The sequence below is a fragment of the Sphaerodactylus townsendi genome, linkage group LG07 (genome assembly GCF_021028975.2).
Source record: "Sphaerodactylus townsendi isolate TG3544 linkage group LG07, MPM_Stown_v2.3, whole genome shotgun sequence".
Taxonomy (NCBI): domain Eukaryota; kingdom Metazoa; phylum Chordata; class Lepidosauria; order Squamata; family Sphaerodactylidae; genus Sphaerodactylus; species Sphaerodactylus townsendi.
The window spans coordinates 104,305,936-104,333,415 of record NC_059431.1 but is presented as its reverse complement, the minus strand read 5'-3'; the positions used below and the strand labels follow the sequence as shown (position 1 = coordinate 104,333,415).

Below are 27,480 nucleotides of genomic sequence, written 5' to 3'. Positions count from 1 at the left end.
CTTCCCCTTCCCCACTCACAACAAACACCCTGTGAGGTAGGTGGGGCTGGGAGAGCTCAGAAGAACTGTGACTAGCCCAAGATCACCCAGCTGGCATGTGTGGGAGTGCACAGGCTAATCTGAACTCCCCAGATAAACCTCCACAGTTCAAGCGGCAGAGCGGGGAATCAAACCCTCGTTCCTCCAGATTAGAGTGCACCTGCTCTTAACCACTATGCCACTGCTGCTCCTAGCTCCTGCTTTAGCTGAAGTACAGCTAAAAATTATATGCCAGCCACTAGCCACAGCCACACTGCCATTATTTCACAGATGTCATGTGCACTTGATGTTTCTTCTGTGACCAGCTGGATCACCCAGAGCAAGTTACAAATTAGCAGCATTCACAAGCTAATGAAATGCAAACGGACACAAATGCCAAGTCCTTTGGATGTGGTGGCTGTGCGGCCTTCGCATAAACAACAACACATATAAGCTGCTTTGTGCCTCCTTACCATGTTATATCTGACTGACTGTGATAAAGGGAGGTAATGCATTCCTTGGGATTCAAGGACCACGGGGGGATGGTCTTTTTGCAAACCTTGTGAAAGTCTTCAGAGCTTTGTACTGTATACTTGGATGATCTGATAAACACTTTAAGAATTCTCTGCAAAGCTTATAAAATATGCAGTAATCTCCTCAGAATCTGTGAAGCTTGCAGACCTCTGAAATCCTTAAACTGGGACATATCTGTTAAGGACTTTAACATGCCACTCTAATCGGAAAAGTGACCATGTAAAAATAGCACAGGAGAGTTCAGTGCTTGTATACTTTCAGTGATTTCCTGGGTAGAAGTCTGCCGTTTACAAATTACAATGAAACAAAACCAACTTTTCTGTTTGGTTTTTTTGTGAATGTTACGCGTGTCAATATCATCATGCCTCAACCATCTCATGGCAATGCTAGCAAGGGGCTTTCAAGTCAGAAGCAGAAGTGGGTTTACATCGCCTTCCCTCTGCATTCGCTCCCTTAAGAACATAAGCAAGAAAGAGCTCCGCTGGATCAGACCAGAGTCCATCTTAGTCCAGCATTCTGCGTTATCAAGAGTGGCCCACCAGGTGCAACTTTTGGGAGCTCACATGCAGGGATGTGAAAGCAATGGCTCCTCTGCTGCTGCTGCTCCTGAGCACCACTGTGTCGCTAAGGCATTTGGGTAATCTGGAGATCATGAGGATCAAGATTGGTAGGCCATATGGATTGACTATACTCCATAAAATCTGTCCAAGCCCTTTTAAAGCTATCCAGGTTAGTGGCCATCACCACCTCCTGTGCCAGCATATTCCAAACACCAATCACACGTTGCGTGAAGAAGTGTTTCCTTTTATTAGTCCTAATTCTTCCCCCCAGCATTTTCAATGAATGTCCCTTGATTGTCTCCCGTCTGACTACCAACTCTGCTGAGCTTCCAAGATCTGAAGAGATGGGGTTTATACCATGCGGCCTTCCTTCCCCCTATGCTTCTTACAGTGAACCTATCTGGAATTACATTCATCCTCAACTTTTTGAAGATTCTGCAGGATAGTTCGCACCACAGTTGACTGACTGACTGATTCGTCTTGTGCCTGAGACTAGCTATCTACCGCAAGGTGGCTTTGAAGACAACGCTTTCTAAAAATACACTACAATAAATGCAATGAAAGAGATGTTGAAAACTCTTACAATTGTGAACAAGAGGTACAGGAGGAACCACAGACTGGATTGGATCTGACTGCGTCTGCACAGTAGGGATTCCTCATTGAACCGTCGTCGCCACAGTGAAAACAGGCAAAGAAGCCCCAAGGGGAACAAGACTATACCTCCATAGCAAATGATCAGTCATGTATTACTCATGAATCTGAATCATACAACTTGTATATTATTCCATTTCATGTATACAATAACATATTTTCCTTTGAATTATAATGTCTTCATTTCTGTATGTCCAGATCAAAACATCTGTTCCAAATATATACAGGAACTCAATCACACATGACACAGAATATAGTTATAAAGTAGTATGAAATGGAATAATATACAGGTTATATGATTTAGATTCTTGAATAACAGTTGCTCTAACATCTGTAGTTATGAAAACTTTTGAAAGGCTAGTGATGTACCATTTGAAAACCATCACGGATCCACTGTTGGACCCTTTGCAATTTGCATACCGGAAAGCAAATAGACTTTACAGAATGATGCTGTTAATATGGCTTTGCACTATATCCTACAGCATCTTGAATTGCCAAAGACCTATGCAAGGGTCCTCTTTGTTGACTTTTAGTTCAGCATTCAATACTATCAGACCGGACATTCTTTTCTAACCAAACTAAATCAGCTAGCAGTACTCTGAGCATGTATTTGTAGAAGTGGATCACAAGCTTCCTAACTTAGATAGGAAACGTCAAGGTGCAGCTAGGAAAAAAATTACATCGAACACTCTGCAACATAGGCTTGTATAGGGGCTTTAAGAATGTGTGCTCACCACTTCTGTTCACTCGCATACCAATGACTGCATCTCAAATGATCCATCCTGTTAAAAAATACTGAAATTTGGTAGATGATACAACAGTGATTGGTCTGATTCGAGACAATGATGAAAACCGCGATAAAGCAGACGGGAGGCTGAACAACTAGCCCTCGATGGTGCCATCACTTCGAACAATCTAGAACTGAAATCACTTAAAACCAGAGAAATGGTGGTAGATTTCAGGATTTGGTGGTAGATTTTGGTGTGAGTAGAAATGGTGGTAGATTTCCCCAGGAGAAATCACTCCCATCCTACCTCCTCACACAATACTAGACAACACAGTATCAACAGTAGAGACCTTTAGAATTTCTAAGGCTCCATCATATCTCATGACCTAAAATGGACACCTAATATCAAAAATGTCATCACAAAAGCTACAACAAAGAATGTTCTTTTCTCTGCTCAACTCAGGAAGCTCAAACTGCCCAAGGAGCTGCTGATACAGTTCTACAGAGGAATCATTCAGTCTGTCATCTGCACCTCTATAACTGTGTGGTTTGGTTCTGCAACCCAACAAGATGCGACACAGACTTCAAGAGAATAATCAGAACTCGCAGAAAAAAAACAGTTCGCCGCTAACCTGCCTTCCATTGAGGGATCTGTATACTGCACTCTGGTCAAAAAGGGCTGTGAAAAAATATTTTACTGACCCCTCGCAACCTGGACATAAACTGTTTCAACTCTTACCCTCTAAACATCGCTACAGAGCACTGCACACCAAGACAACTAGACATAAGAACAGTTTTTTCCCGAATGCCATCACTCTGTTAAACAAAATAATTCCCTCGATAATGTCAAAACTATTTATTATATATTTATGATATAATTACTGCACGACTTTTTTCATCATTCTTATTACCCATGTCCTCCAAATTATGACTGTATGACTATAGCCTTTGCTGACATTTCATTTTATTTTATGATTTTACATTTTATGTTTTTATTACTATTGATTGTTTCCTGATTGCTTACTAGACCTATATGACAATCATTAAGTGCTGTACCTTATGATTCTTGACAAATGTATTTTCTTTTATGTACACTGAGAGCATATGCACCGGAGACAAATTCCTTGTGTGTCCAATCACACTTGGCCAATAAAGATTCTATTCTATTCTAATACATTGCTGATCATTTGCTATGGAGGTATAGTTTTGTTTCCTTGGGGATTTATTGGGTTTGGTGGTGACTATACGGTCCCCCTAATATTGGCACACAGTCAAAGAAGCAATAGAGAATTCTTTGCTTCATCATTTCCTGGTAGTTGCCATCCCCCCCCCACCCAATGCAGTGCTACTAGAGGGCTTTTAAAAAATCAGTGGTTGCTATACTTCTATGGCACACTGCATGCATAGGGAGATACAAAGCTCTGGGGAAAATGGAACATTTCTGAATATTCGGGGGTTGGTGGAGAGAGAGTTCATTTCCGGTTGACTTTTTTCATTTTTTTCCCAATAGAAAATTTGGGAATACACTCATTGGGGGGTGGGGGGTGGAAACACCCTATAAAATAAAAACAAACTCCTACAAAACATTTTCTCTTTTAGAATGAGTGAAATGATGTATAGGGTAAAGCTTTCCAACTCAAAATGTACAGTGTGGGAAAGCCTGTGGCTGTTTTCAATTTTACCGAAGGAAAAACTGGAAAATTTGGAGGGGCACTGAAAAATCTTCTAATATTATAGACATACAATATTTTCAGGATTTTTTAAAAAATGCAAGTAGTTTGGGCAACAATTAATAGACTGTTATGTGCTTAAAGTGTAAAGAAGGTGAAACAATAGAACATGGAGCAAAACATCCATGGGAAGCTATGAAATTTTTGCACTCAATGTTGCATGACTGCAGCCTCCTTTCCACATGGATTTTGTCCATGTTAGTCCTACAGTTTGCAGCATATCCCTTTCAGTGATCAAACCGGGTCCCTCCTTCTTTCATCAGCAGAGAAGCCAGCTGAATTTAATGCAAGCAACATCAGTAATCTCACGGATCTCTGTACTTCAGTCACAAAGCAGCTACAATTCTTTTAGTAGAATCACAGAATTATAGATGGGGCTATAGAGGCCATTTAGTCCAACCCCCTTAATATACTAGAAACTATACTTACCTGACTCTGAATATTTATAATCTTCTTGTAATGTTTCTGGAGAGAAAAATCTCCTTAGGATTGTGCGAAGGCACCTCTGATCCCAGGCATCTGTAACTCGCCCGCCATAAGTAATTTCACCTGCAACGTTATTTTTATAGGTTATCATTTCATCTTCTTGTTTTAAAATGTGACAAAGTCTTAGCTGTCTTCTTCTCTGAACAGTACACTTCCACATTGCTGAAAAATGGTTAACAAAAACTATGTACCTTTTTGAAGCGCAGTAATACAAATAATGGAAATACTAGGCTATCAAGCAAATTGTCATCAAATGGCTAATTTTACCATGCAATTATTGAAGCTCTGAACTTTAACCGGTATATTGCCTGCCTAATTAATGATTGGCATGCACAATTGGCTGTTTAATAGGGGGGGAAGTACATGTGTAAACAGGCATTCTTGTTTCGAATGTAGAAGGTATGGCCATTGTGATAACGCATGTGCTTTTCTTTGTAACTGAATTTCGTCCAATAAGAGACATCACTTCACAGTTGATTAGGTTTATGGACGGTTCAACAAAGAATAGATCAGAACCAGATCATCATCGGTGATCTATGAGAACATCTGTTCCAAATATATATTTTTCTAAGCACAGAGAAAGGAATAATTGCTACAGATTATGCCAAAATACGACCTTCACACTGACTTCAGAGTTCCATTTCAGGTTACACCCTAACTTACTACCCTGTTTCCCCAAATATAAGACATCCCCTGAAAATAAGACGTAGTAGAGGTTTTGCTGAAGCGTGAAATATAAGGCATCCCCCAAAAGTAAGACGTAGCAAAGTTTTTGTTTGGAAGCATGCCCAATGAACAGAACACAGAAAAATAAGACATCCCCTGAAAATAAGACATAGCGCATCTTTGGGAGCAAAAATTAATATAAGACACTGTCTTATTTTCGGGGAAACACAGTAGTATCTGGCCACGTACTATTTATATTTATTTATTTATTTATTTTTTGAGCTTATATACCGCCCCATCCCCAAGGGGCTATGTTAGTTCTCATTTCTTTCAAGATGATGCAAAGCTGAGCATGCCCTAAGACCTTCAAGGAATCATGACTTTTATGAGGCTGTTGCTTCCACAGTGTATCCAAAGATGTCCACAAACAGAGCTAATTCTTTTCTGCACACTTGGAAGCCCTTTGGAACACTGCAGGATGCGTGACGATATCCCCAGAGACAGTTACAGGCTTGATTTTGCGGCTTAGACTAGATTGTGCAAAATCTTTTCCGACACGAACTGTTCTGGCTTATCCATTATACAGGAAACATACTTTGAAGGTTTTAATTCTGGATCCAAATGTTTGCCCTGAATTTAATCATAACCGCTCCTATTTTCAAGTAAATCCTGGCTATTTTGAGAGAGGTGGAGCACCGAGCAGACCATTTTTAAATGAGAGAAATATTTGCTCAAAAGAAAATTACACTTTTCTCGTTCAGTGCAATTGCTCGGGGTATCTTTCCTGGCAAACGATAATGCTGAGGGATCGGAGGTCAGTCTGAATGGCTTGAGAATAGCCACTGATAGAATTCTACTTTGCGGATAAGATTATTTCGTACCAGCTGACCCAGTCTGAATGGGCTCAGACCCCTTCCCAGTTTGTTTGAATCTGTATCTAATATGTTCATTTAGCAGAGATAAGCCAGCACGCCCTCCTTCCGGCACACATATAATTTATCCCAAGCTAGATGTGTATAGCAAACGGTTACAATTTTTAAAAATTTGTTCTGTTCATACAAGATAAATGTAAAAAACTGCTGCCGTTTCTATACCATTGATTGCAGAGGCTCAGAAGCTTGAGTAAGCAGCTAATGGTTAAATACTGGGAAGGGATTAATGGGTCAAAACAAGACTTTTTAGGTTTATATAATAAGTGAACCTATTATTAGCAGCAACTGCAGAATCCCTGCACAATTAATAAAGGAACAAACACAAATGCGACTGAGTGGAACTGAATAGGGACTGTTGGTTCAACTAAGACGAAACTAAAACACTGTGAAGCTTATTGGACACTCAAGAAACTTGAGAAACGATACTTAGAACAGGAAATAATATAACGGAGACACTTGCTAGACCAGCTGTATTTACTAGACCAGGGGTCTGCAACCTGCGGCTTCGAAGCCACATGCGGCTCTTTCAGCCTTATACTGCAGCTCCGCGTGGCCTGGAGGTCAGAGGGTAGCGTGGGCATGACCCTCCAGAGCAGTGCTGGAAGGAAAGGTTGAGTGGAGGGGCCGAACCGGTGCGAGAGAAGCGGTAGCACCGAGCAGGCCACAGATGCCATCCCCCTCTGCCCCACGGAGCAGGCAGAGGAGCAGAGGGGATTTCCCTGCCCGGCACCACTGCCTCCCGCAGCGCAAGAGGCAGCGGCACCGGGAAGGCTGCAACCACCATCCCCCCTCTGCTCCATGGAGCAGGCGGCTGCCTGCTTTGTCGGGTAGAGGGGTTTCCCTGCCCCGCACCTCTGCCTTCCAGTGCTGGAAGGAAAGGTGAGTGGAGGGGCCGAACCGGAGGCGGTTCCATGTGGAGCCACCTCTCTGGCTTGGTAGATCTTTGGGGCCGTGGAAAATGGGTCAATATGGCTCTTTGGGTGGTAAAGGTTGCCGACCCCTGTACTAGATTGTCCAAGACCACCACATGTGAGAGAGTTCACAAAATAAAAACATTTTAAAAATTAAAACTCTAAAACAATAAAAACAATCAACAGTATGAAAAGACTAGCCATAAAACTTGCAGAAGAAACCTACTAGGGCATACGTTTCCTTTCTGTTTGTCTATCATTGTAAGTGTTTTAAAGGCCAAGAGTGTTCGATTTTGCGAGTGCCAGCCTCCTCAGTTGTGAAAGAGTTAAGTTGCTGGGGTGTTGTAAGGTTTCCGGGCTGTATAGCTGTGTTCTAGTGGCATTTTCTCCTGACGTTTCGCCTGCATCTGTGGCTGGCATCTTCAGAGGATCTGATTGTAGTAAAGCAAGTGGAGTATATATACCTTACATTGCGGTCTCTGTTGGAGGGGGGGGCTCTCTGGTGTGATCGGGGGGGGCAGCCTGAAGCAGCAAAGGTGTCTGCTGTTTGTTTGCACATAACCGTAGTTTTAGATCACCTTGTAACAAACAGAGCGTTGATTTTAGGGTCTTTTCTATAACATAGGTATCTTTTGCATAATAAGAAAAATGCTTGTTTCACCAATGGGTATCAGTGAAGATATGCCTTCTGTTATGTTGGCAAAAGAGGAAGCTTTGGATAAAAGTTAATTGCTTTTTTGTTTTCCCCGTCACGTTCTCTCTTTTTCTTCTGATCTCTCTTGTACTAGTCATGATGTAGTTAAGATGCAGCCTAGGTACAAAAGTTGTTTATTATTTTTTTATCCATGTATACCCTTCCCGCCTGGAGTTATTTAGTAAATAATATTTTTAATAAAATCTCACTCACAGTGTACTGGCTCTGTTTGCTTTAGTGCATGCATTATTCTGCTAAATATGAATCATGATTATGAATATTAATATCTCCTCCCATCAAAGAGCATCACTACATATTTGGAAGCCTTATAACCAAGGGTGTTGAGAGCTAGGGTGGGCTTTCAAGACTAGGGAAGCTGACTGCCATCACCACTCAGTAGGGCAGTGGAGGGGAGGAAGTGTTGTATAAATCAGCATTGCATATACTGTGACATCACTACATGGGCAAACTCAGAAGTAACATCACTGTGTCTGTGCAACACTCCACAATTCACTGAAAACTCTGTGGTAAAACCACAGAAGTCCCAGTAAAAATCCTAGAACATCATACCAATTCAATGATGTCACCTCTGGGTTTGCCCAGGAAGTGTTGTCACAATGTCACTGCAATGCCCCCCACTGTATCCCTACCCCTAACTGAGACAAAGACTCTCTTTGAGGTCCACTCATACTGCTCAGATGCAATCCAAACAGCATTTGAAAGCAAAGCATTTTACATGCCTGTCTCCATGTTCCCACTAGAATGTAAACTTCTCACATCAGATTCAGAGACCTTTTTTAGGCATATACAGCAAGGGGACAAAAGGAAAAGGTAAATCTAATAGAGAACAGTGAAAATAGTGTGAACAGAAGCCAAGGGAACCTAGTTCAAAGTGTGCAGCAAACATTTGGCTACGATTTTCGTTGTTTCAGCCTCAGGGTTGTTGAGCAGAAAAATCATCTGTGCGTTGGTAGAGAGATCCGTGAACTCAGCCAAGGTCAAGGCAGAGAAATCGGGCCTTAAGGGTGTTATACTTCGGGCAGGAGAGCAAGATGTGTTCAAAAGAGTCAGTATAGGAAAGGCAGAGAGAACAATGTCGATCATGCCGAGGGGTGTTTAAGAACTGACCTTGAAGTAAGGACGATGGAAAAGAATTGCATCTTGCTCTTGAAACTGCCCATCTAAGTTTGTGGTTTGGGAGTTGGTTCAGATTGTGGGCAACACAGAGTTTTTGGAGAGTGATCCCAAAGTACAAAAACTCTGTGCCTTGCTCAGAAGGTATTGAAATTCCTGATCAAATAATTTATTTTTAAGTTGGTGAAACTTTGCTCACATTGTAGCAATCCTGCTCAGAGATTAATAAAGCAACTGAGAATATTTTGAATGACAGAGGCAAAACAATAGCTTCTGCCCTAGACAGACAGTAACCTTCAATCTTTTCTTATAGATTTCCCAGCCTGGCTATTTCCAGCTCTTTTGGTCCCTATACAGTTATTACAATGCTAACTTTGTAACATTGTCTTTCATAACAAAACCAGAGTACACTGAAGCAAGTTCACTGATCTGTAAAAACATATATTTTATACTTGAAAAGGAGACCATAACTAACCTAAGCTGATTACCGATGCTTAATTGAACCGGGGATATTTTGTCTGCTGTCGCTTTGCTCTTTTTAAAGCAGTTTAGAGTTAGATTTTTAATTACCGAAACTGATTTAATGGCTCGTTTTTTGACATTTGCTATAGAGTGGCTTGGTTCCTGTTCTGCTGTCATATTTTTCCTTGTCGTAAGCTATCCTGAGGGCCTACTGAGCCATGTGGTGGGAAAAGAAATATGGCTAATTAACTTAACAAACAAACAAAAAAAGTAAATATATTTGGATCTACGCAGCTATCCGGACAGGGCAATCTCCATGAGGCTGATGCCACAGCGAAATAAATTAGCTATAAACAGGTGTTTAATAGACACGGGTGAATGAATAAATCCTTACAACTCATACTGACAAGAGTACTTTCAGCTGCAATTTGTGCCCACTGCACAGCCTCCACTTAGCAAGCGGCCCTGGAAGCGCTTGCGTTCATCTTCCAGGAATTTTAAATCTTCAGCTTAGTAGAACACAGACCTGAATCATGGGGAAATCTCTGGCCCATTGCAGGGAGTGTTGCAGCTCAGCTCTAAGGCAAGCAGGTAAACTGTTTAGGATAGCAACTCGGCCCCCAGGGGTTACGAAACGTTTACTGGCGCAGTGCCCGGTCAAACACTGGCAAAAATCTGGGGCCAAAAATGGGTAGCTCTGGGAATGTTCCAGGGAAGGAAAGGAAATAGCAGGTAGTCTAAATCTGCTTTAGGAGCAGCAGTGGCGTAGGAGGTTAAGAGCAGGTGCATTTTGATCTGGAAGAACCGGGTTTGATTCCCTGCTCTGCCGCCTGAGCTGTGGAGGCTTATCTGGGGAATTCAGATTAGCCTGTGCGCTCCCACACACGCCAGCTGGTCACAGCTTTTCGGAGCTCTCTCAGCTAGTCACAGCTTTTCGGAGCTCTCTCAGCCCCACCCACCTCACAGGGTGTTTGTTGTGAGGGGGGAAGGGCAAGGAGATTGTAAGCCCCTTTGAGTCTCCTACAGGAGAGAAAGGGGGGATATAAATCCAAAACCTTCTTCTGCTGCTTATTCGACATCTCGTCCCAGTGCTGGCATATGGCCATGCCAGTGAAAAGGCTGTTAATATTTTCTTTTGCTGTCGAGCCACAGCTGACTTATGGTGACGCCTCATGGGATTTCCTAGGCAACAGCTATTCAGAGGTAGTTTGCCACTGCCTGCCTCCACGTCACGATCCTGGTGTTCTTTGGGGATCTTCCACCCAAATACTGGTCAGGGTCGACCCTGCTTATCTTTTGAGATCAGTGGGAATCTATTTCCTTCATCTGTTTCCCCTCATGTCAATGCAACCATCCCTATACACCTTGGGAAACCAGATATTTCCTGTCCCAAGCACTTGATAAAGCCCAGCCAGGACAACTGTATCTCAGATGACAGGGCATTTGGCTGCATCTTTCTGGTCTCATGTTGGACAAACGTAGGACATGTGCACAGACAGGAGTCTGGCGATTGGAAATCCAGAGAAAGGGCACTTGGCTCAAGCAGCGAAGGATGAGAACCAGTAGTTAGAAAATTGCTAACAATGCTCTGCTCAGATCCCTTGATGGGCTCCACCTCAGTACACAAACACCGATCTGTACCTGTCTCTGCCACTGGGGGTGTTAGGATGGTGCACCTGAGCAGCAAGTGTCTTCCCCCTCCCTTTGCACCAGGTAGCTACAATGTACTGACTCAACCATCTTGCCTATATCATTAGATACTATTAGTGCATCCCCATGCCAGGACACAGAGTAAGGAGCCAGCGTGGTGCAGTGGTTAGGAGCGTTGGACTTTAATCTGCAGAATCGGCTTTGGTCCCTGCTCCCCTACATGAACAGCAGACTCTTATCTGGTGAATGGGATTTGTTAGCTTGCTCGTGCACATGAAGCCTGCCGGGCGACCTTGGGCTAGTCACAGTTCTCTCAGAACTCTCTCGGCCCCACCCACCTCACAAAGTGTCTGTCGTGGAGAGGGGAAGGAGGTTGTAAGCCCCTTTGAGTCTCCTGAGAAAGGCGGGTATAAACCCAAACTCCTCTTCGAATTATGCACAGTGCAGAAAGCCAGCCTCCCTTGTAAATATGCTCCCCAAATGTCACCATGATGATTACACCATCATACTGGTGTAATCCCATAGGCCACTTGGGAAAACAGGGAGTACAGACATATTTATAGAGGATTACCAACTACTGCACCCATTGCTAGCCGAACATCATGATACCCATGACTCCAGAGCTCCTTAGAGCAGCAGAAACTAGAATAGAAACTGCAGACAGCGTTTCAAGGCAGTTCCTGATAAGGGTCAGGTAAATATTGGCACAAGGAGACTACCATCCTGTCTCATCCAACTTGCAAATTTCTCTTGTCCTTCATTTGGCCCTTTCCAAACAATAGGGAGAGAGGCAAGGATGGACTCTATTTAAAGTGGACTATCAATCAACTGCTGAGCCAGGAAAACAATTGACAGGTGCAGTAGCCAGTGTACATCTGCTGGACCATTGCCTGACTCCTGCGAAATTGCAACCTGCTTAACACATAGCTATTTGACCAGTGCAACTATGCCTAGCACTCACACATAGGGATGGGGACCAGTGATTTGTACAGGGAGAGGATCTGCCAATGTCATGGTCACAGCTGTGCAATAGAAAGAAGAACAGACAGGATTTGCAATCTCCCTGATCACTCCTAGCGTGTGACAAACCATGGAGGCTACAGTTCAATGAGGAGAGAGGGAGAATTGTTGCTGGAATGAACAGTCCATCATGAGTGATTAGAGCAAAATAGCCTCCAACTGAAGAGAGCTATGCCTTGGACTACTTCCAGGACCGTCTGGAAGCCAACCACAGGGAGGAGGCTTGAGCCAGGGACATCAGGGACTGTTCCAGAGAGCTATGCAGTATTTTCTGTGTTGCCAGGCCCAGGAGAAGATTCCAAATGTTTCATGATGTTCTCCATGAAGGTCTCCACAAACTGGGTGAGCGGGGAACAAACTGGCAAACGGAATTCAGTGTTGGCAAGTGTAAGGTGATGCACACTGGAGCAAAATAAAAAAAGCCAACTAATGTAGGGGTCTGCAACCTGCTGGTCTCCAGATGTTCATGGACTACAATTCCCATCAGCCATTGTGGTCCATGAACATCTGGAGAGCCACAGGTTGCAGACCCCTGGGCTAATGGAATGTGAACTTGCTGAAATAGAGGGAAAATGATCTTGGAGTTACAGTAAATAACTCAACTAAAGTGTCAATCGAGGGTGCTGCAGTGATGAAAAAGGCAAACTCTATGATTGTGATTATTAGAAAAGGGATTGAAAAATTAAATAGCCCTGCACAGGTCTGTAGAGTAGCCTCTTTTGGAATTCCGTGCACTGTTTTGGTCAGTGTCTCTTAAAAAAGACATGGCGGAATTGGAAAAAGTAGCGAAAAGGATGACCAAGGTGATCAGGGAGTTGGAGCCCCTTCCCTGTGAGGAAAGACTGGAGAATCTGGAACTTTCCAGTTTAGAAAAGAGATGATTAAGGGGGAAAATAATAAGAGTTTTATGAAATTAGCACAGGGTGGAGAGAGTTGGCAAAGATAAGTTTTTCTCCCTCTCGCAAAATACTAAAACTCGAGGGAAACCAAGATGGCCAAAAGGAAATGCTCCTTTAACGACGATTGATCAAAATGTGGAATGTGCTGCCAGAGGGTGTAGTGATGGTCAAAGGCAGAGACAGTTTTTAAAGGGGATTAGACAGATTCATGGAAAATAAGTCTATCAGTGGCTACTAGCCATGGCAACTAAAAGGAACTTCCAGGAACGTGCTGAATACTAGCACCAGGAGGCAACATCAGGAGAAGGTCTCAGTCTCTATGATCTGTTGGACATCTGGAGGAGCTGGTTGGTAGGTTGCTTTGTGTGATAGGTTGCTGAACTTTGTGTGATAGGTTGTTGGACTAGATAGGCCATTGTTTTGATCCAGCAGGGCTCTTCTTACGTTCTTATGTGCTTTCTTCTTTTGTGCCCAAGTACATTTTGGTGATGGTTTTGCTAAGCAAGAGGTGTGTGTGTGTGTGTGGGGGGGGGGGGGGTTCTAGACCTGTCTCTTCCTCCTGGTTTGCTGCGGCTTAGCCCTTTGCTGACAAAAAAGTACGTTTTGCTTTGATAGGATGCAAACCCTTCACTCCTATCTCCCACATCAAAGTTTGTCTCCTGATAGGGAGACTCATAGGAAAGCCTTTTGTAATTGTCCCCTTTGTCTTTGCAAAAAAAGCTGCTCCTCTGGTTGTTACAACCTTCCCTGGGATCTGAATCCTTATGAGCCCTTTGGGGGAGGACGGGGTATAAATATAATGAATGAATGAATGAATGAATGAATGAATGAATGAATGAATGAATGAATGAATGAATGAATGAATGAATGTGGGAGACGGCTTTGCCAGATGAGTTCTGGAGCTCCCTAGGTGACGTGGCATCTGACTGCTTGTGAAGTCTTTGTAAGCCTCTGTAAGCTATCTTGAGCAATTGTGCCCACAATTTTATCCTGACTTTCGTTTACAGAGCCCATAAAGGGCAGGACAGTCCATGATTCCTTCCTGGTGTTTCAGCCTGTAAAAAGGGCAGATATTTGCCGGACTGGGTTTGAAACTCCATCCATAGAACTCTCCATACTGTGTAGTTAGAGGGTTCCTACTGGGCTCACAAGAGTCATCAATACAGCAGAGGGTGCTGTGTTAAATCTGCTCCTTTCCTTGTTATGCTCTGTATGTATGCGTGTTGAGAGAGGTGAAAGTAGGAAGATAATCCGGCAGTAGTGTGTGTTGGTATAAAATTCTATGCAGTTGCTGTGCTCTAAGCCTCTTGGAGCTGGTTCTTCTTTACTCTGTCGACAGAACATGGGTTACTGAATAGTTATTCCTGGACTGAGTCAGCATCGGTGATACTCTGGTGTATGGAGCTTAGAACTGTGTTGCCCATCTGTAGCTGAGATAGGTAACAGGTAAAATGTGAACCTCAAGCAAAAGATACATTTGTACACATTATTTAAAGTTAACGGGAAATGTTCTTGGTGGAGCGACAACTCAAGCCCGGGTGCAAACTAAACAGGAGCCGTAAAAATAAAATGAAGTAAACTTCCTCCAATGCAGGGGTGTCCAACTCTGGCGCTTCAGATGTTCATGGACTACAATTCCCATCAGCCCCTGCTGGCATGGTGGGAATTGTAGTTCATGAGCATCTGAAGTGCCAGAGTTGGACACCCCTGCTCTAATAATTTTAGCCAAATCTTACCTAGAAATAACAGTGTTATTGCCCAAACCATTAATAAACTAATTTATTCTTCTCTTTCACCAATTAGTCTAAGCTTAATCAACATTCTATTTTCTACATTTTTCTACGTTAATACCTCCTTTTCAGTATTCTTGTCTCATTCCCAGACCAAAAGCGTAGTGGACAAAAAAGTCCTGTGTATATATGAGATGTGGTGGAGAGTGTCATTATCTAAATCTGTGCCTCTTTGGTGCTGTGATGCCAGGGGTAGGCAGTTGTCATACGTAAAGTAGGAAAGTGCCATTTAGGGACTGTGTTCTGTGAGTTTACTGGCCCTAATGCAATTATTATAGTGCTTATGTAGTAAAACAACACAGCTTTTACTGTACTGTGCACACCCACAAACTCACACGGGTTTGCAGGGACAGAACAAGTAGAACTAAAGGGATTCCACAACTGCCACAGTGATTATTTGCTATCAAGACATAAAATAAAACCGGCAAAATTGGGGCACATGTTGATATTAACCATTTAATTATGCTTAAGTTAGTCAATCTGCATATAGCCAGTTTGTTGCTAGATTTCTCCTCGTACCCATGAAGATCTGAGGCCACAGGGCAGAAAATTGTTACTAATTATATTTGTCATAATACTCTTAACTCTTGTACTTGACTTTTGCCAGTCAAGGTTGACTGACAGACTAAAAATTAACCTTTTGCCTCCAGAACCAAATTCCTTCTGCTTGGTTTATCAATAAAGCCACCTCTTCCCACCCCCAAAGCAAATATATGCAATTATGGAGCTCCTCCCTCCAAGTTCCTATTTAACAAGTCTCATGAGTTCACACATCCAACTACTGTAGCATTATGTAATTCAGTCTGTGGAGTAACTCCAGCATCATAACGAAGTGACACACAAATTACTCAGGCATGCACTTTTAGCTAGGAAACCACAAAGTGTAAAAATCTCTTTTGAACTGTGGCTGTAAAAGCATGATTCTCGCAAAGAATGATAAAAATAGACATAAACTCACTAATTTACAAAATAAACATAAAAAAGAGAAACTCTAGCATTATAGGCCTAGAGAGAAAACAATTTCCCCTACTTACAATTTTTTGGACCTATCTGAATCAAAGCTTCCTATCAATCAAATTTTTGCTCTTAGAATGCTGCTACCTTCCCTGTCATATATTAACTGATTGTCCCAGAAGAGACAGAGCATTGAGAAAATCTGTCACTTCAGGGGGGTAAATAAGCCTGCTCAAGCTCCTGAGAGACAATCCGGGGGGGGGGGGGGGTTTGAGGGCTAAGACTGCCAAATTTCTGTTGTCTCCCTACCCCTGGCAATCGCAGCTCTCTAAGCTTATAATTGTAGCTCGCACTAAAGTGTCTGGCTCCCATGCCAATCACAAAAGCAACAATATTAGGTAGAGCTGCTACCCCCAAATTGGAAAATTCTTGGAGGTTTGGAGGCAGAGTCTGAGAAAGGGGTACGGAAGAAGAATCTCAGGACGGAATAATGCGATAGAATCTACCCTTTAATATTAATATCTAGGGGTCACGCAAAGACCTTTTTATCTTCTGTAAAGTGTAAGTCCGATGTTGGCTTGGTTTCTTTTTGCTTCTATAATAATTGCAGTGATGTTTGTATCATGCACTGCTGAGACCAGACTGTTTTATTATGAGAACCAACAGTTTTGTTGCCAGAGTGTTCGCTGTTTTGAATAAATATTTTAAAAACTGAGATAAACATACTGTAACAAATAAATGCGAGGTCTGTTGTTCAAAGAAAAACAAAGAATAAAAACCGACTGGGTGAGCACAAGCTTGCTACGTAACCCTCTTGATCCATTTATAGTGGATTTTGCAGCTATTATAAAACTCTGTGTATCCTACCTGTTATATAAGTAAGGGCATCCCAGGGTACTTTTCCCTCTTGACAATAAAGATTGAGGTTCAGTAAGGCACATTCTCTGTCACTGTCATTAAATTCATAACAAATATTCCATCCAAGGGGCCCAAACTTTTTCCTCTCCTAGAAGAGAAACAGTCAACAAAGATGTTTTAGCATACTAGTATATTCTGACCAGTTTCTTGATACAATCTTTTTGTTTATTTTCTTTAATTATAACGTTTAACTCTCATGTTCAATAACAGATTATTCTTGTGGCAAAGGAAGCTGAGGAGGAAGCATATTTCTGTAGATCTATTTTGGACCCCATCGTAGTTACCATTCTGCAGGCATGCCATCTCTCTCTCTCTCTCTCTCTCTCTCTCTCTCTCTCTCTCTCTCTATCTATCTAGATATAGATATATAGATAGATATAGATAGATATATATAGATATAGATAAAGATATATAGATATAGATATAGATATAGATGATATAGATATTTATAGATATAGATAGATATAATATATAGAGAGAGAGAAATACACACACATATATAGATCGATCTATCGATCTATCTATCTATCGATCTATCGATCTATCGATCTATCGATCTATCGATCTATCCATCTATCCATCTATCCATCTATCCATCTATCCATCTATCCATCTATCCATCCATCCATCCATCCATCCATCCATCCATCCATCCATCCATCCATCCATCCATCCATCCATCCATCCATCCATCCATCCATCCATCCATCCATCCATCCATCCATCCATCCATCCACCCACCCACCCACCCACCTAGACAGACAGACAGACAGACAGACAGACAGATATAGATATATGATTTTTTTTTTCAAAATCAGAGATGTCTCATTAAAAATTATTACACATTATTGATTTCTTTTTTAACCCACCTTTACTTTATGGAGCACAATATGGCGTAGACCAGAGGTGACCAACTTATGGCGCTCCAGATGTTCATGGACTACAATTCCCCTCAGCTCCTGATGGGAATTGTAGTCCATGAACATCTGGAGCACCATAGGTTGGCCACCCCTGGTGTAGACTGTTCTCCCCAAGCTACTTTGACCTAACTTTTGTGCGGTAGGTTGGGCTGATAGCGAAATGACACGCACAAGGTCATGTGCTGAATTTCATAGAGAAAAGGGATTTGAGGCCAGGACTCTCATCTTCGACCTGAGCAACAAAACATTAAAGCTGCATTAAATTTTGGCAGTCTCGAGGCTCCTTGGTCTAGCACTCTGGATAATATCTGCAGAAACCAAGGTATTCCTAGTTTCTGATTCAACTGTACCAGCTTTCCAAAAAAAGCTTTTTCATAAATAGGGGCTGACTATTAGACTTCTGACTCATGAGAAGTGAAACCTCTGATTAGCGCATAATTTTTACCATTCAAATATTTCTACATTTTTAAATAAACATAATCAGAGATCATGAGGCAACACTTATGGGTTAGGGGCTAGATCTGGTTAGCTTTTTTTACTGGAGGAGAAGGGAGCAGGTACCCTTTAAATACAAAGAAAGCTAGGCTGGGGTTCATGGGATCTGTATAGATAGGTTCAGCATGAAATGGGGATTGTTGTAAGGAGGGGAATTGGTTGAGGTTCAGCGAAAATGCTGTCTGGATCCCATCACGTGGCTCTATTTTGCTATGTGAAACCAGCATTTAAGTCCAGGAGGCTCAAACATCTCTCTGCCGCTACCTCTATGGTGAGTGGGTAAAATAATGTGAAGCAAAAGAGATTTCAGGGAGAAAAAAAACTGTAGAAAGGCATGGTGTAAACCTCTGTGCAGCTTTTATTTCATGGGGGGAATAAAATTATTGCAGAACCTTTTTCCTTCTCTTTACTCGCTGTGCACTTTATGCCTTCAATTAGGCCATCAAGATATGTTCCCACTCACAATCAATGAGAATTATATTTTCCCCTTTGAGAAACTGTGACAATACTTGTTCCTTCACATATACTATAATTAACAGGTAGCAGCAGGTTTTAACTTTATGGGGAGCTCGATCATATCATTAGACTAACGCCGGCACAAAGGCGGTATTTTTACCATTTTTTGCATCAGAACCAAAGAAGCTTTTTCAGAAATACGGCTGTGATATTACAAGAAAACGGGACAGACCCCTCTCTGCTCTCCTGTGCCCTTGAGGAAAAAAAAGGTGGGATACAAACACATTCGACCTCTGTAAGGAAATAATAATATACTTGTATTGTCAAAGGCTTTCACGGCCGGAATCACTTGGGTGCTGTGTGGTTTCCGGGCTGTATGGCCGTGTTCTAGCAGCATTCTCTCCTGACGTTTCGCCTGCATCTGTGGCTGGCATCTTCAGAGGATCTTCAGAAGATGCCAGCCACAGATGCAGGCGAAATGTCAGGAGAGAGTGCTGCTAGAACACGGCCATACAGCCCGGAAACCACACAGCACCCAAATAATATACTTCCTAAACGGTACGACACGCACTGAACTGACTCTTGCTCCTGCCTCTTTTTTTGTATCTTCAGAATAAGCAATACCTGAATTATCGCATGGAAGAAGCAAACGCCAAAAATGATTTGTCTCCACATTTTCCCCAGGATATTTTCTTCAAAAAACGAAGCTGTCATTTCTGTGAATGCTCGCCTGATGTTTGCGCGGAGTCCTTTGGGAGGTTCATTGGTTACCTGAATATATATGATATGTTTATTCTCATATGCTTAGCAGAAAGAACCCTGAGAATCTGGACTGGCGTTTTGCCTACCCAGAACCATATTCCTGTACTGCAAATGGAACACGATGGCCTGCGATGTCGCAATAAAGCAGCGGTCACTTACATCCCGCCGCACTCATTTGTGCCTACGGCCCTAAGGCTACGTACCTTTGGCTTCCAATTGCTTACGGTGCTGTCAAGTAAACACATGAATTAGTAGCTATCTGTATGCAAATTGTATTCTCCACTCAAAGGAGAGCTCCCAGGTTTTAACCAAGTTAATATACTGATTGCTTACCCCAGGAAGCATATGGAAATGAAAAGCTGTATTATGAAAATAAGGACATTTGGAGCAGACGGAAATTGGAGGAGAAACTTGCATACACAAGAGGAAAAAAGGAACACATTTACAAAGAGGATAATTAAAGAACTTATACTATGGAGGAGGCTCCTTTCTTATGGTCTTTATTTAAAGATAAAAAGTGTAAGCTCATATATTTTGGCTTGACAGGAGACTGTCCCATTGCAAAAAAGAGGTTCAGCCACAGGTAGCATTACTAGAATCCAGAGGCAGAGCTTTCATGGGGACATTTGGGGACAGATGCTCCGGGGGGGGGGGGGCTGCAGTTCAGTCATATGGGGGTTTTTTTGGAAAATTGCCCCCACACTTCTCGCCTGGGTGTGACATGTACTCGCCATGCAGGCAGGCCTCAGCCGGCCTGTTGGGCGTGCTCCGTGCCATTGCACAAGATACCTGGTCACAATAATTACACACGGGAACACGCCTTTGGAATGTATTTACAAGCCTTTAGCCACCCCAGTTGTTTAGAGGATAGCTTTTGCTTAGAAGAGGAGCCGTGTGGCGTAGTGGTTAAGTGCTTGCACTGCCACTCACACGGTCAGGAGTTCGAGCCCCCTGTGGGTCACATATGGTCAACTCAGCCATCCATCCATTTCTTGGTCGGTAAAATGAGTACCTAGGGGGTAAAGAATAGCCGGGGAAAGCAATGGCAAACTACCCCACAAAAACGGCTTGCCTATAAAATCACTGCTTGCAGCGGTACCCCAGGGTCGGATACGACTGAAGGGGAAACTTTACCTTTTTTTTTTTTTTGCTTAGAAGGGCTGTTAGTTGCCCGTTTCAATCACCTTCACTAGTTTGAAGGGAAATAAAAAATTCATAAACATCACAATCCCACATGCCTATTTATTATGCAATGTAGCTGACAGATTTAGTTTGGCAAGACCTAGAAATAAGTAGAACCCACTACACGCAGTTGAAACTACTGTGACAGTTTCATAAACACCCACAACAATGGAGTTGCGGGAAAGAAAGCTGAAAATCAGAATATTTTTTTCCCCCAAGAAGATACAATAGAAAGGAGATCTCTTGGTGCGGGGGGGAAAGCATCTGCCGGCAATACTGTTGTGAAGCGCTGGCTTTCCGAGCATTTATAATTCAAGAGTTGTTTCTCTTTTGCCTTTCCCCCTTCTTTCCCATGAGATACAGCAAGTCTTAAAACTTCAAAATTTCAGCTAATTGTCATTTTGCTTGTAGGTATACCAGGTTATAATCTTGTATGCAAATGAGTATTTATATATGGCAGAGTCAAGTCTGAGGGAAAAAAAGCAATAACTGAGGCAGACGAGCTTGGAGAGAGAGAGGGTTCTAATTTTGATAAATGTTTCCCCTGATGGGATCTCTGTCTTTTGCAGAGCCTTTGGTACATTCTGAACTGCAAACACTGCTTTGGCTGAAAACGCTGCACTCTCCCACAGACTTCCAAGGACCAATTAGTTACTCTATAAGGCGCTTTCGGTCTTCCAGTTGTCTGACCTTGAGTTAAGTTAGATGGCATTTTGGATCCCTCAATCCAACCCTGGGTGTAATCATTTGTGAAAGGACGGGAAAAAAAAGAACCCAAATTGTGTCAGAGCATTGTTGTAACTGGTGTCTGATCATCAAAATCTAACTGACAGCTAACGGACAGGTATCACATGACACAGCCTCATTCTGGGTTTGATTGGTGAAGAACTGTGATAGGCCAGTAAACCAGATATAAGGCTGCAGTGTATTGAGGTCTGTGAGACACTTGTCTTCGCACTGCCTGGCGGAGCACTTTGTCTGTGTGAGCTATACTTGTGAATGAATAAAAGCAGGACCGCTTCTGTGAAGCTGAGCTGTTGTGTGCGTCTGACTTCCTACTGTGTTCCAGTATATTGCAGTACTCTGCTATAGGGGCTTTACCCCATACCTTCACAAGTTGTTCATTGGTTCCATTTTTAAAGCATGTTAATGGTGATCTGGAAGCATGGACACTTCATAATAGTTCCTGGAACTGGTTGAAACAGAAACCCACATGACGCTGCCTTACACTGAATCAGACCCATTGGGCACACAGGTTCCGTATGGTCTACAGACTGGCAGCAGCTCTCCAGTAGGATTTCCAGTAGGAGCCTCACCCACCCAACTGCTAGCAACTGATGCACAATTGTGAGTATCGGGCCATGGATTAGGGTTTTTTTGTTTTCTGCACCTCTCCATTTCCCTCTGGTGGCAGCATAACTATGCTGCCCCTGGCCACCACAAAATCCACCACCCCTCCCATGGACTGGGTTGCCTATGTAGTAAAGAGAAAAAAGGAACCTAATGCCATCTATCTTGCTAGACGTGATAAGAAGAGAATCTTCTTAAATGACAAGAAGAGAATCACCAAATTCAGAAAAGCTAGAAAGAGATGACAAATCCCAAGGGTATTTTCACAGTCTGCACTAAAAACCTTTTTACACTCGTTGTCTATAACAGGGATACAAAAAATCTAATAGACTAGAACACATATTTAATTTGAAAATGCTCTCTTCCACCTTCCGTCTCACTAACTGCACCACAAAATACTGTGGGTAAAATAAGAGTTTTAGGGATGTCTAAGATAAAGTGCCAAGTAGCAAAGCTAGGAAAAAAGGGTCAAGGGCAAGAAAGAGAAGGGCAAATTAAAGATACGCCTCCATGGCTTTGCCCTCCCTCATTCCCCTCCACTTGTAATAACTCCACATTTTCCTATTCAGGCCCTTCCCTCCTCCAACTCCAGGGCACTGAACCATCTCCAAGTCTTGTGCTTTCCTAAGTGATTCTATCTCTTGTGATGCTCTCTTGCTACTTGGAACTCCTCCTCCAAACAGCCACATGATGCCACCTCTCCAATTTCAATTGGCAGAACAGTTCACTTCCCAGACAAAACTCAGGGAGCTCCAGCACAATGAGGCGAGCCATGCGACGGCTGCTCTGACTGACAGTAAATCAAAACCAAAAGGAGGATTCCCCTTCTCCCATTCCACCCTAGTGGAACTTACCAACAGTGCTCATAGGGAATGACGGAGTGATGACATGAGGAAGACAAATAGTTGCAGCATCTCTCTCCCTTTTCCTTTTTCAATTTTCACAAATGTGTTCTAGGAATTACAAGTCCCACAACTCCGCACATTAATTATTAGCAGTTCTGGCCTTTCAAATTCCCAAAATGCACTATCATAATCATGAAGGGGTGGTGGTGATGAAACCCCACAGGAGGCACTGTGACCCCAGCACCAGAGTAAATGCTTCTTGTGTCAGCATAAGAGTCATTTATGATGGTGCAGGAACACTGACATCAGAGAGCCATGCGGCAGTGCAATGCTCAGGCTCCAGTGTTCCTCTAGTGCAGAAGTCTGCAATGATGCTGAATGGGGGCATTCCCAAGGGCAGCTTTAGATGGCTTCATGAGCCCTTTCAGCCCAGGCATGCCCCCATTTGCCAGCATAAGTAACATGGAGTTGCATTGGGCGATTCCACTGAGGTTGGGGGAAAGTCCCTGTTGGCTTGCTGGCTGCAGTTCATCAAGGCTCTTTGGAGGCAGCATGGCTGCACCATGGTTGTACCATCCCGGGAGCAACTAACCCCCCCCCCCCTTAGGACTGTGCTACCATTATTCATCTTCTCACTCATCTCGCATCACCAGCTTATTTTTCCCTATCAACAAGGCAGAGGTATGAGGGTAGGGTAGGAAAAGGAGAATCCAGAGGGGCTCCTAAACCATTTTGAACTCATGAAGACATCACTGGGTGCAACCATGGTGCTCCGAGGTCTCTGAGAGCTCAGAATTCAGTTATAAGAGGAAAGGCTACAATTCTCCCTCCTCAGTGCTGCTGCTTGCCTTATAGTGTGTGTGTGGAGTGGGGGGGGGGGGATATAGGCACTAAGGCATCTCTATGTTTTCTTCAACCTGGGGCAAACAAGGTTTGGGGGTACGAAATCATACCAATGATGCAACAGGAAGGGTAAACGCTTTGTTCTAAGGCACAGATACAAATCAATAGCCACTATTCATAGTTTGATATATTGCACTGTTTTGTTTTGTTTTTTGACCTCAACACAACCATGTTTTTGGTGCCAACAACAAAATTACCCATTTAACTTACGTTTTTCAAAACAGATTACCTTGACAGAGTTCTGAAGCACAGTGACAGGAAAGGTATTAGATGGCATGGAACTTAAATAGAGTCGAAAGCTTTCGTGGATAGACAAGTCTGCAAAACAGAATGAAGTGAAACTCTTAAGGCACCTGCCAGAGCAATGTCGCGGGTGAAATCTACTAATCAATATTCTCACACTTTCCAATTAATTTCAGTAGGTTCTGCCTGAATCAGATCTTGCTGGATTGTCCCCTAGAGCCTCACAGTTGCACACACTACTTAACTCCTCCATTAATGATTTCAAGGAGGAATCATAGTGTCATATTTTTAAAATGTTCAGATAATAAATGAGGAAGGATTTAAAACTCAAGAGATGTAAGCTAAGTTACATCAAAAGAGACGGATCTGAAAGAAAACCAAAATGGGATGGACGATTATCTATCATGTGAATTTGTGGAAAAGACGTTTATGCATAGGAAGCAATTTCTAAAACAACAATACTGTTGAAAGAGACTGGCAACCCAGTACTGAGTGGTGGGCAAATCCCTCTCTGCAGCTGACACTGTGCCAGTGTACGTGCCTGTTCTGCTGGCACATGGGGCAAATGAACCAGTGGAGGGGCTACTTATGTGGCTGGGTAAACTCCGTGTGGCTCTGCAGTGCCTGACCTGGAAGCCACCATCATAAAGCTGCACTGGCATGCCTAGGGGCATTCTGGGGCAGACCAGGGGGTGGAGTCGACCTTAGTTGACTTCCACTGCCCTTCAAGCCCCTAGTGCCAATGCAGGGGCCCTCGGAGATATGCCATGTCTTTCACGGTTTATCCCTATAGTCCCCCTTGGGGAATTATTGGCAGAGGTGAGGGGGTTGGGCTTGCCATGCTGTCAGAAAGCCCTTTGGAGAGAGCGTTGTCCCCATCCGCCTGTCACCTCTGGACAGCATGTTGGACACGCCTGTCACCTCTGGCTGTAAGTGAACGGCAGTGCACAGCTTGGCAGCTGCAGGTCAAACCTGCGGCTGTGTAATGTGTAGTTTGGCCCTAAATTCCACGTGCAGCGACTGAGTGGCGGGATGAACAGCTGCTTAACTGTGAAAACTCTCTGAATACAATCTACCATCTTAAAGGATAGTGAGCCTGATAAAAAAGAGAAAGAATCACGTACTTGGTTCTGTAAAACTTTTGATAAGTTCCTCCATAGCTAACATCCACGAAACAGCCAGGTGACAGTTCTGTAGGAACACCCAGTTTCCGGATTTCAGTGCATCCTTAATCATTTTTTCTGCAATAGGCCCTTGCCCTTGTCCTAAGGAAATTGACTCCACCCTGGAAGACAGAATCAGTATTTGTAGCATATATATTTAAAACGTCACTTAAACTGAATATTTAGGCTTCTGCATCAAAGATCATCTAAGCATCCATATATTCGGTGAAGTCACAAAAAAAAGTCTGCTCTGGATGCCTGAAAAACCGAACATTCCCTGTTGCCCTGTTGTGAAGCTGAGGCTATAACTTTTCTGGGGTGGGGGTGGGGGAGAGGAACAGCTTACTGACGTTTCCCACTTTAACGGTGCAATTTGAAGCATGTTCTTTGAAGGCCACTGATTTCAATGGACCAGCCACAGATGCAGGCGAAACGTCAGGAGAGACTGCTGCTAGAACACGGCCATACAGCCCGGAAACGACACAGCACCCCAGACTTTCAACTCTGCTTGTGACTAAACCGAGACCAGCTTTTGGTTATTGGCAATTTTTGTAAAAGATTAGTCAGACTTTTTTCTACACGCAGCCACCTCCACTGTGAACAGCAGCTGCAGACCTTTAGAATTTGACAGTGGAAAACCCCGCCAGCTAAAGATGTGACTTCTTCATTGTCCGGTGAACTTTGTTTAAATATTGCTGACAAGCTTTTAAAAGAGTCTGATTCTAAGGCAGATCTCATGCCGCTGCCCTGATAAAGCTGGAAGAGTCGCTTGTCTCCAGGCCTTTAACGCAGAAAGGGAAAGAGGCGAGTATGACAACGCGGAGGTTATTTTTAACAGATGCCGTATATACTCGCCTATAAGTCGACCCGAATATAAGTCGAAGCACCTGATTTTACCACAAAAAAACTGGGAAAACTTATTGACTCAGGTATAAGACTAGGGTGGGAAATGCAGCAGCTACTGGTAAATTTCAAAAATAAAAATAGATGCCAATAAAAATGTTTTTGGATATTAATTTCAAAGAAAAACAGTATGGTACCAACAATAACTTTAAAAGTTCTGAAGTGGAATATAGAACTCTCACAGACAGCATCTCTTCAGAGTTTCACAGGGAAGATGCTCAACAAGATCCCCCTTTTAAAAAGTCCCTACAGGTTCTCCTTCAACACGGATAGCTTATCATTACACAGCGAAGATGCTTGCGTGGTGATGGCAGCCGCTGCCCCAAAGCAAGTCTTTTTTGCAGGTCTGCCAGCTCAGTTGTTCACTTGCATATAAGTCGAGGGGGGGTTTTTTTCAGCACAAAAAATGTGCTGGGAAAGTAGACTTATACACGAGTATATAAGGTATCTGTTAAAAGGCAGAAGGGAAGGCAGAAGAAAAGGTCATGCCTTTTCTGAACTCTGAAACCAGCGCTTCAACTGCATTCAGAATCACTTCGAGTCACCAATAAGCAGACATGTTGCCATGGAAGGCTTTGAGATCTGACCGTTGTCATGGTCGGATCCTCACGATGAAATTTTGACTATTTGTACTGCCTGTGCACTGAAGGATCAATTGAGATGGTTCACTCTCGGAGCAAGATGGTATCTGAAGGATTCTTGATGGCTCTGGCGGAGTTTCTGGCCAACGTGACTGGTGCCCTGCCAAAGTCCTGGTGGTGCCAAGGAATGGTGAGATGACCAGGGCCATTGACATGATTGCTCGGAAGCATCCTTGGCCTACTGGTAGAGCCTGGATGGCCCCCTGGTATATGGAAAACCTTGGGGCTATGAAGTACTTAGGAAGACGGTTTGAGTGCTGATGGAGGAAAACTTGCTGTGAATCCTTCATGAGGAACCAGTTCGCCAAGAGATTTCCCGGGAGATCTGATCATCCCAATCAGGAACCAAGTCCACCAAGGCGTGACTTGGCAAGAGGATCCGGTGGGGGACGGGGACAATTGAGATTGTTTTTTGACACCTGGCTAGTGACCATCAGGCAGGAAAAGAACTGAGGATTGCTGGGTAACCCCCACAGGGTATAGGAAGCAGAAAAGTTCTAGTTCCTGCCTCCTGGGTGAATGGTGGGAATTACCCAGGCAGATATCCTCCTAGCTCAGATGGAGAATGACATTTCTCCAAAATACAAGGTTCACATTTCTCCAAACGCAAAACGCTGCCGCTCCATCAGGCAGGGCCCTGAACATTGTTTCAGTGGCAACAATTGCTCCTTTAATTGTGTGGCACGTTGTTGTAGATGTGAGTTTTAAACTGCCTTGGCAGCTAGGCTGACTGAAAACCATGCTACAGACATACTAAATAAATAGTGCTACTCATTTTGCCAAAGTACACACAGTAACATGTCAATAAAGTACCATCAAGTTGTCTTGCCAAAGAGGACATGCCCCCCTCATGTCCCTAACCATTGAGGGGGGAATTAATA

The 27,480-nt window shown here is 43.2% G+C and overlaps 1 protein-coding gene across 1 annotated transcript in view; it reads right to left on the bottom strand.

Moving 5' to 3' along the window:
• DNAH6 (dynein axonemal heavy chain 6) overlaps nt 1–27,480 on the bottom strand; it is a 247,355-nt gene that overhangs the window by 29,358 nt on the left and 190,517 nt on the right. The window contains exons 49-53 of the mRNA XM_048504422.1: nt 25,017–25,177; nt 23,879–23,967; nt 19,232–19,378; nt 16,686–16,824; nt 4,650–4,769 (exon numbers count right to left, since the gene is read on the bottom strand). Coding sequence (XP_048360379.1) covers nt 4,650–4,769; nt 16,686–16,824; nt 19,232–19,378; nt 23,879–23,967; nt 25,017–25,177 — 656 coding nt within the window. The remainder of the gene's footprint in view (nt 1–4,649; nt 4,770–16,685; nt 16,825–19,231; nt 19,379–23,878; nt 23,968–25,016; nt 25,178–27,480) is intronic.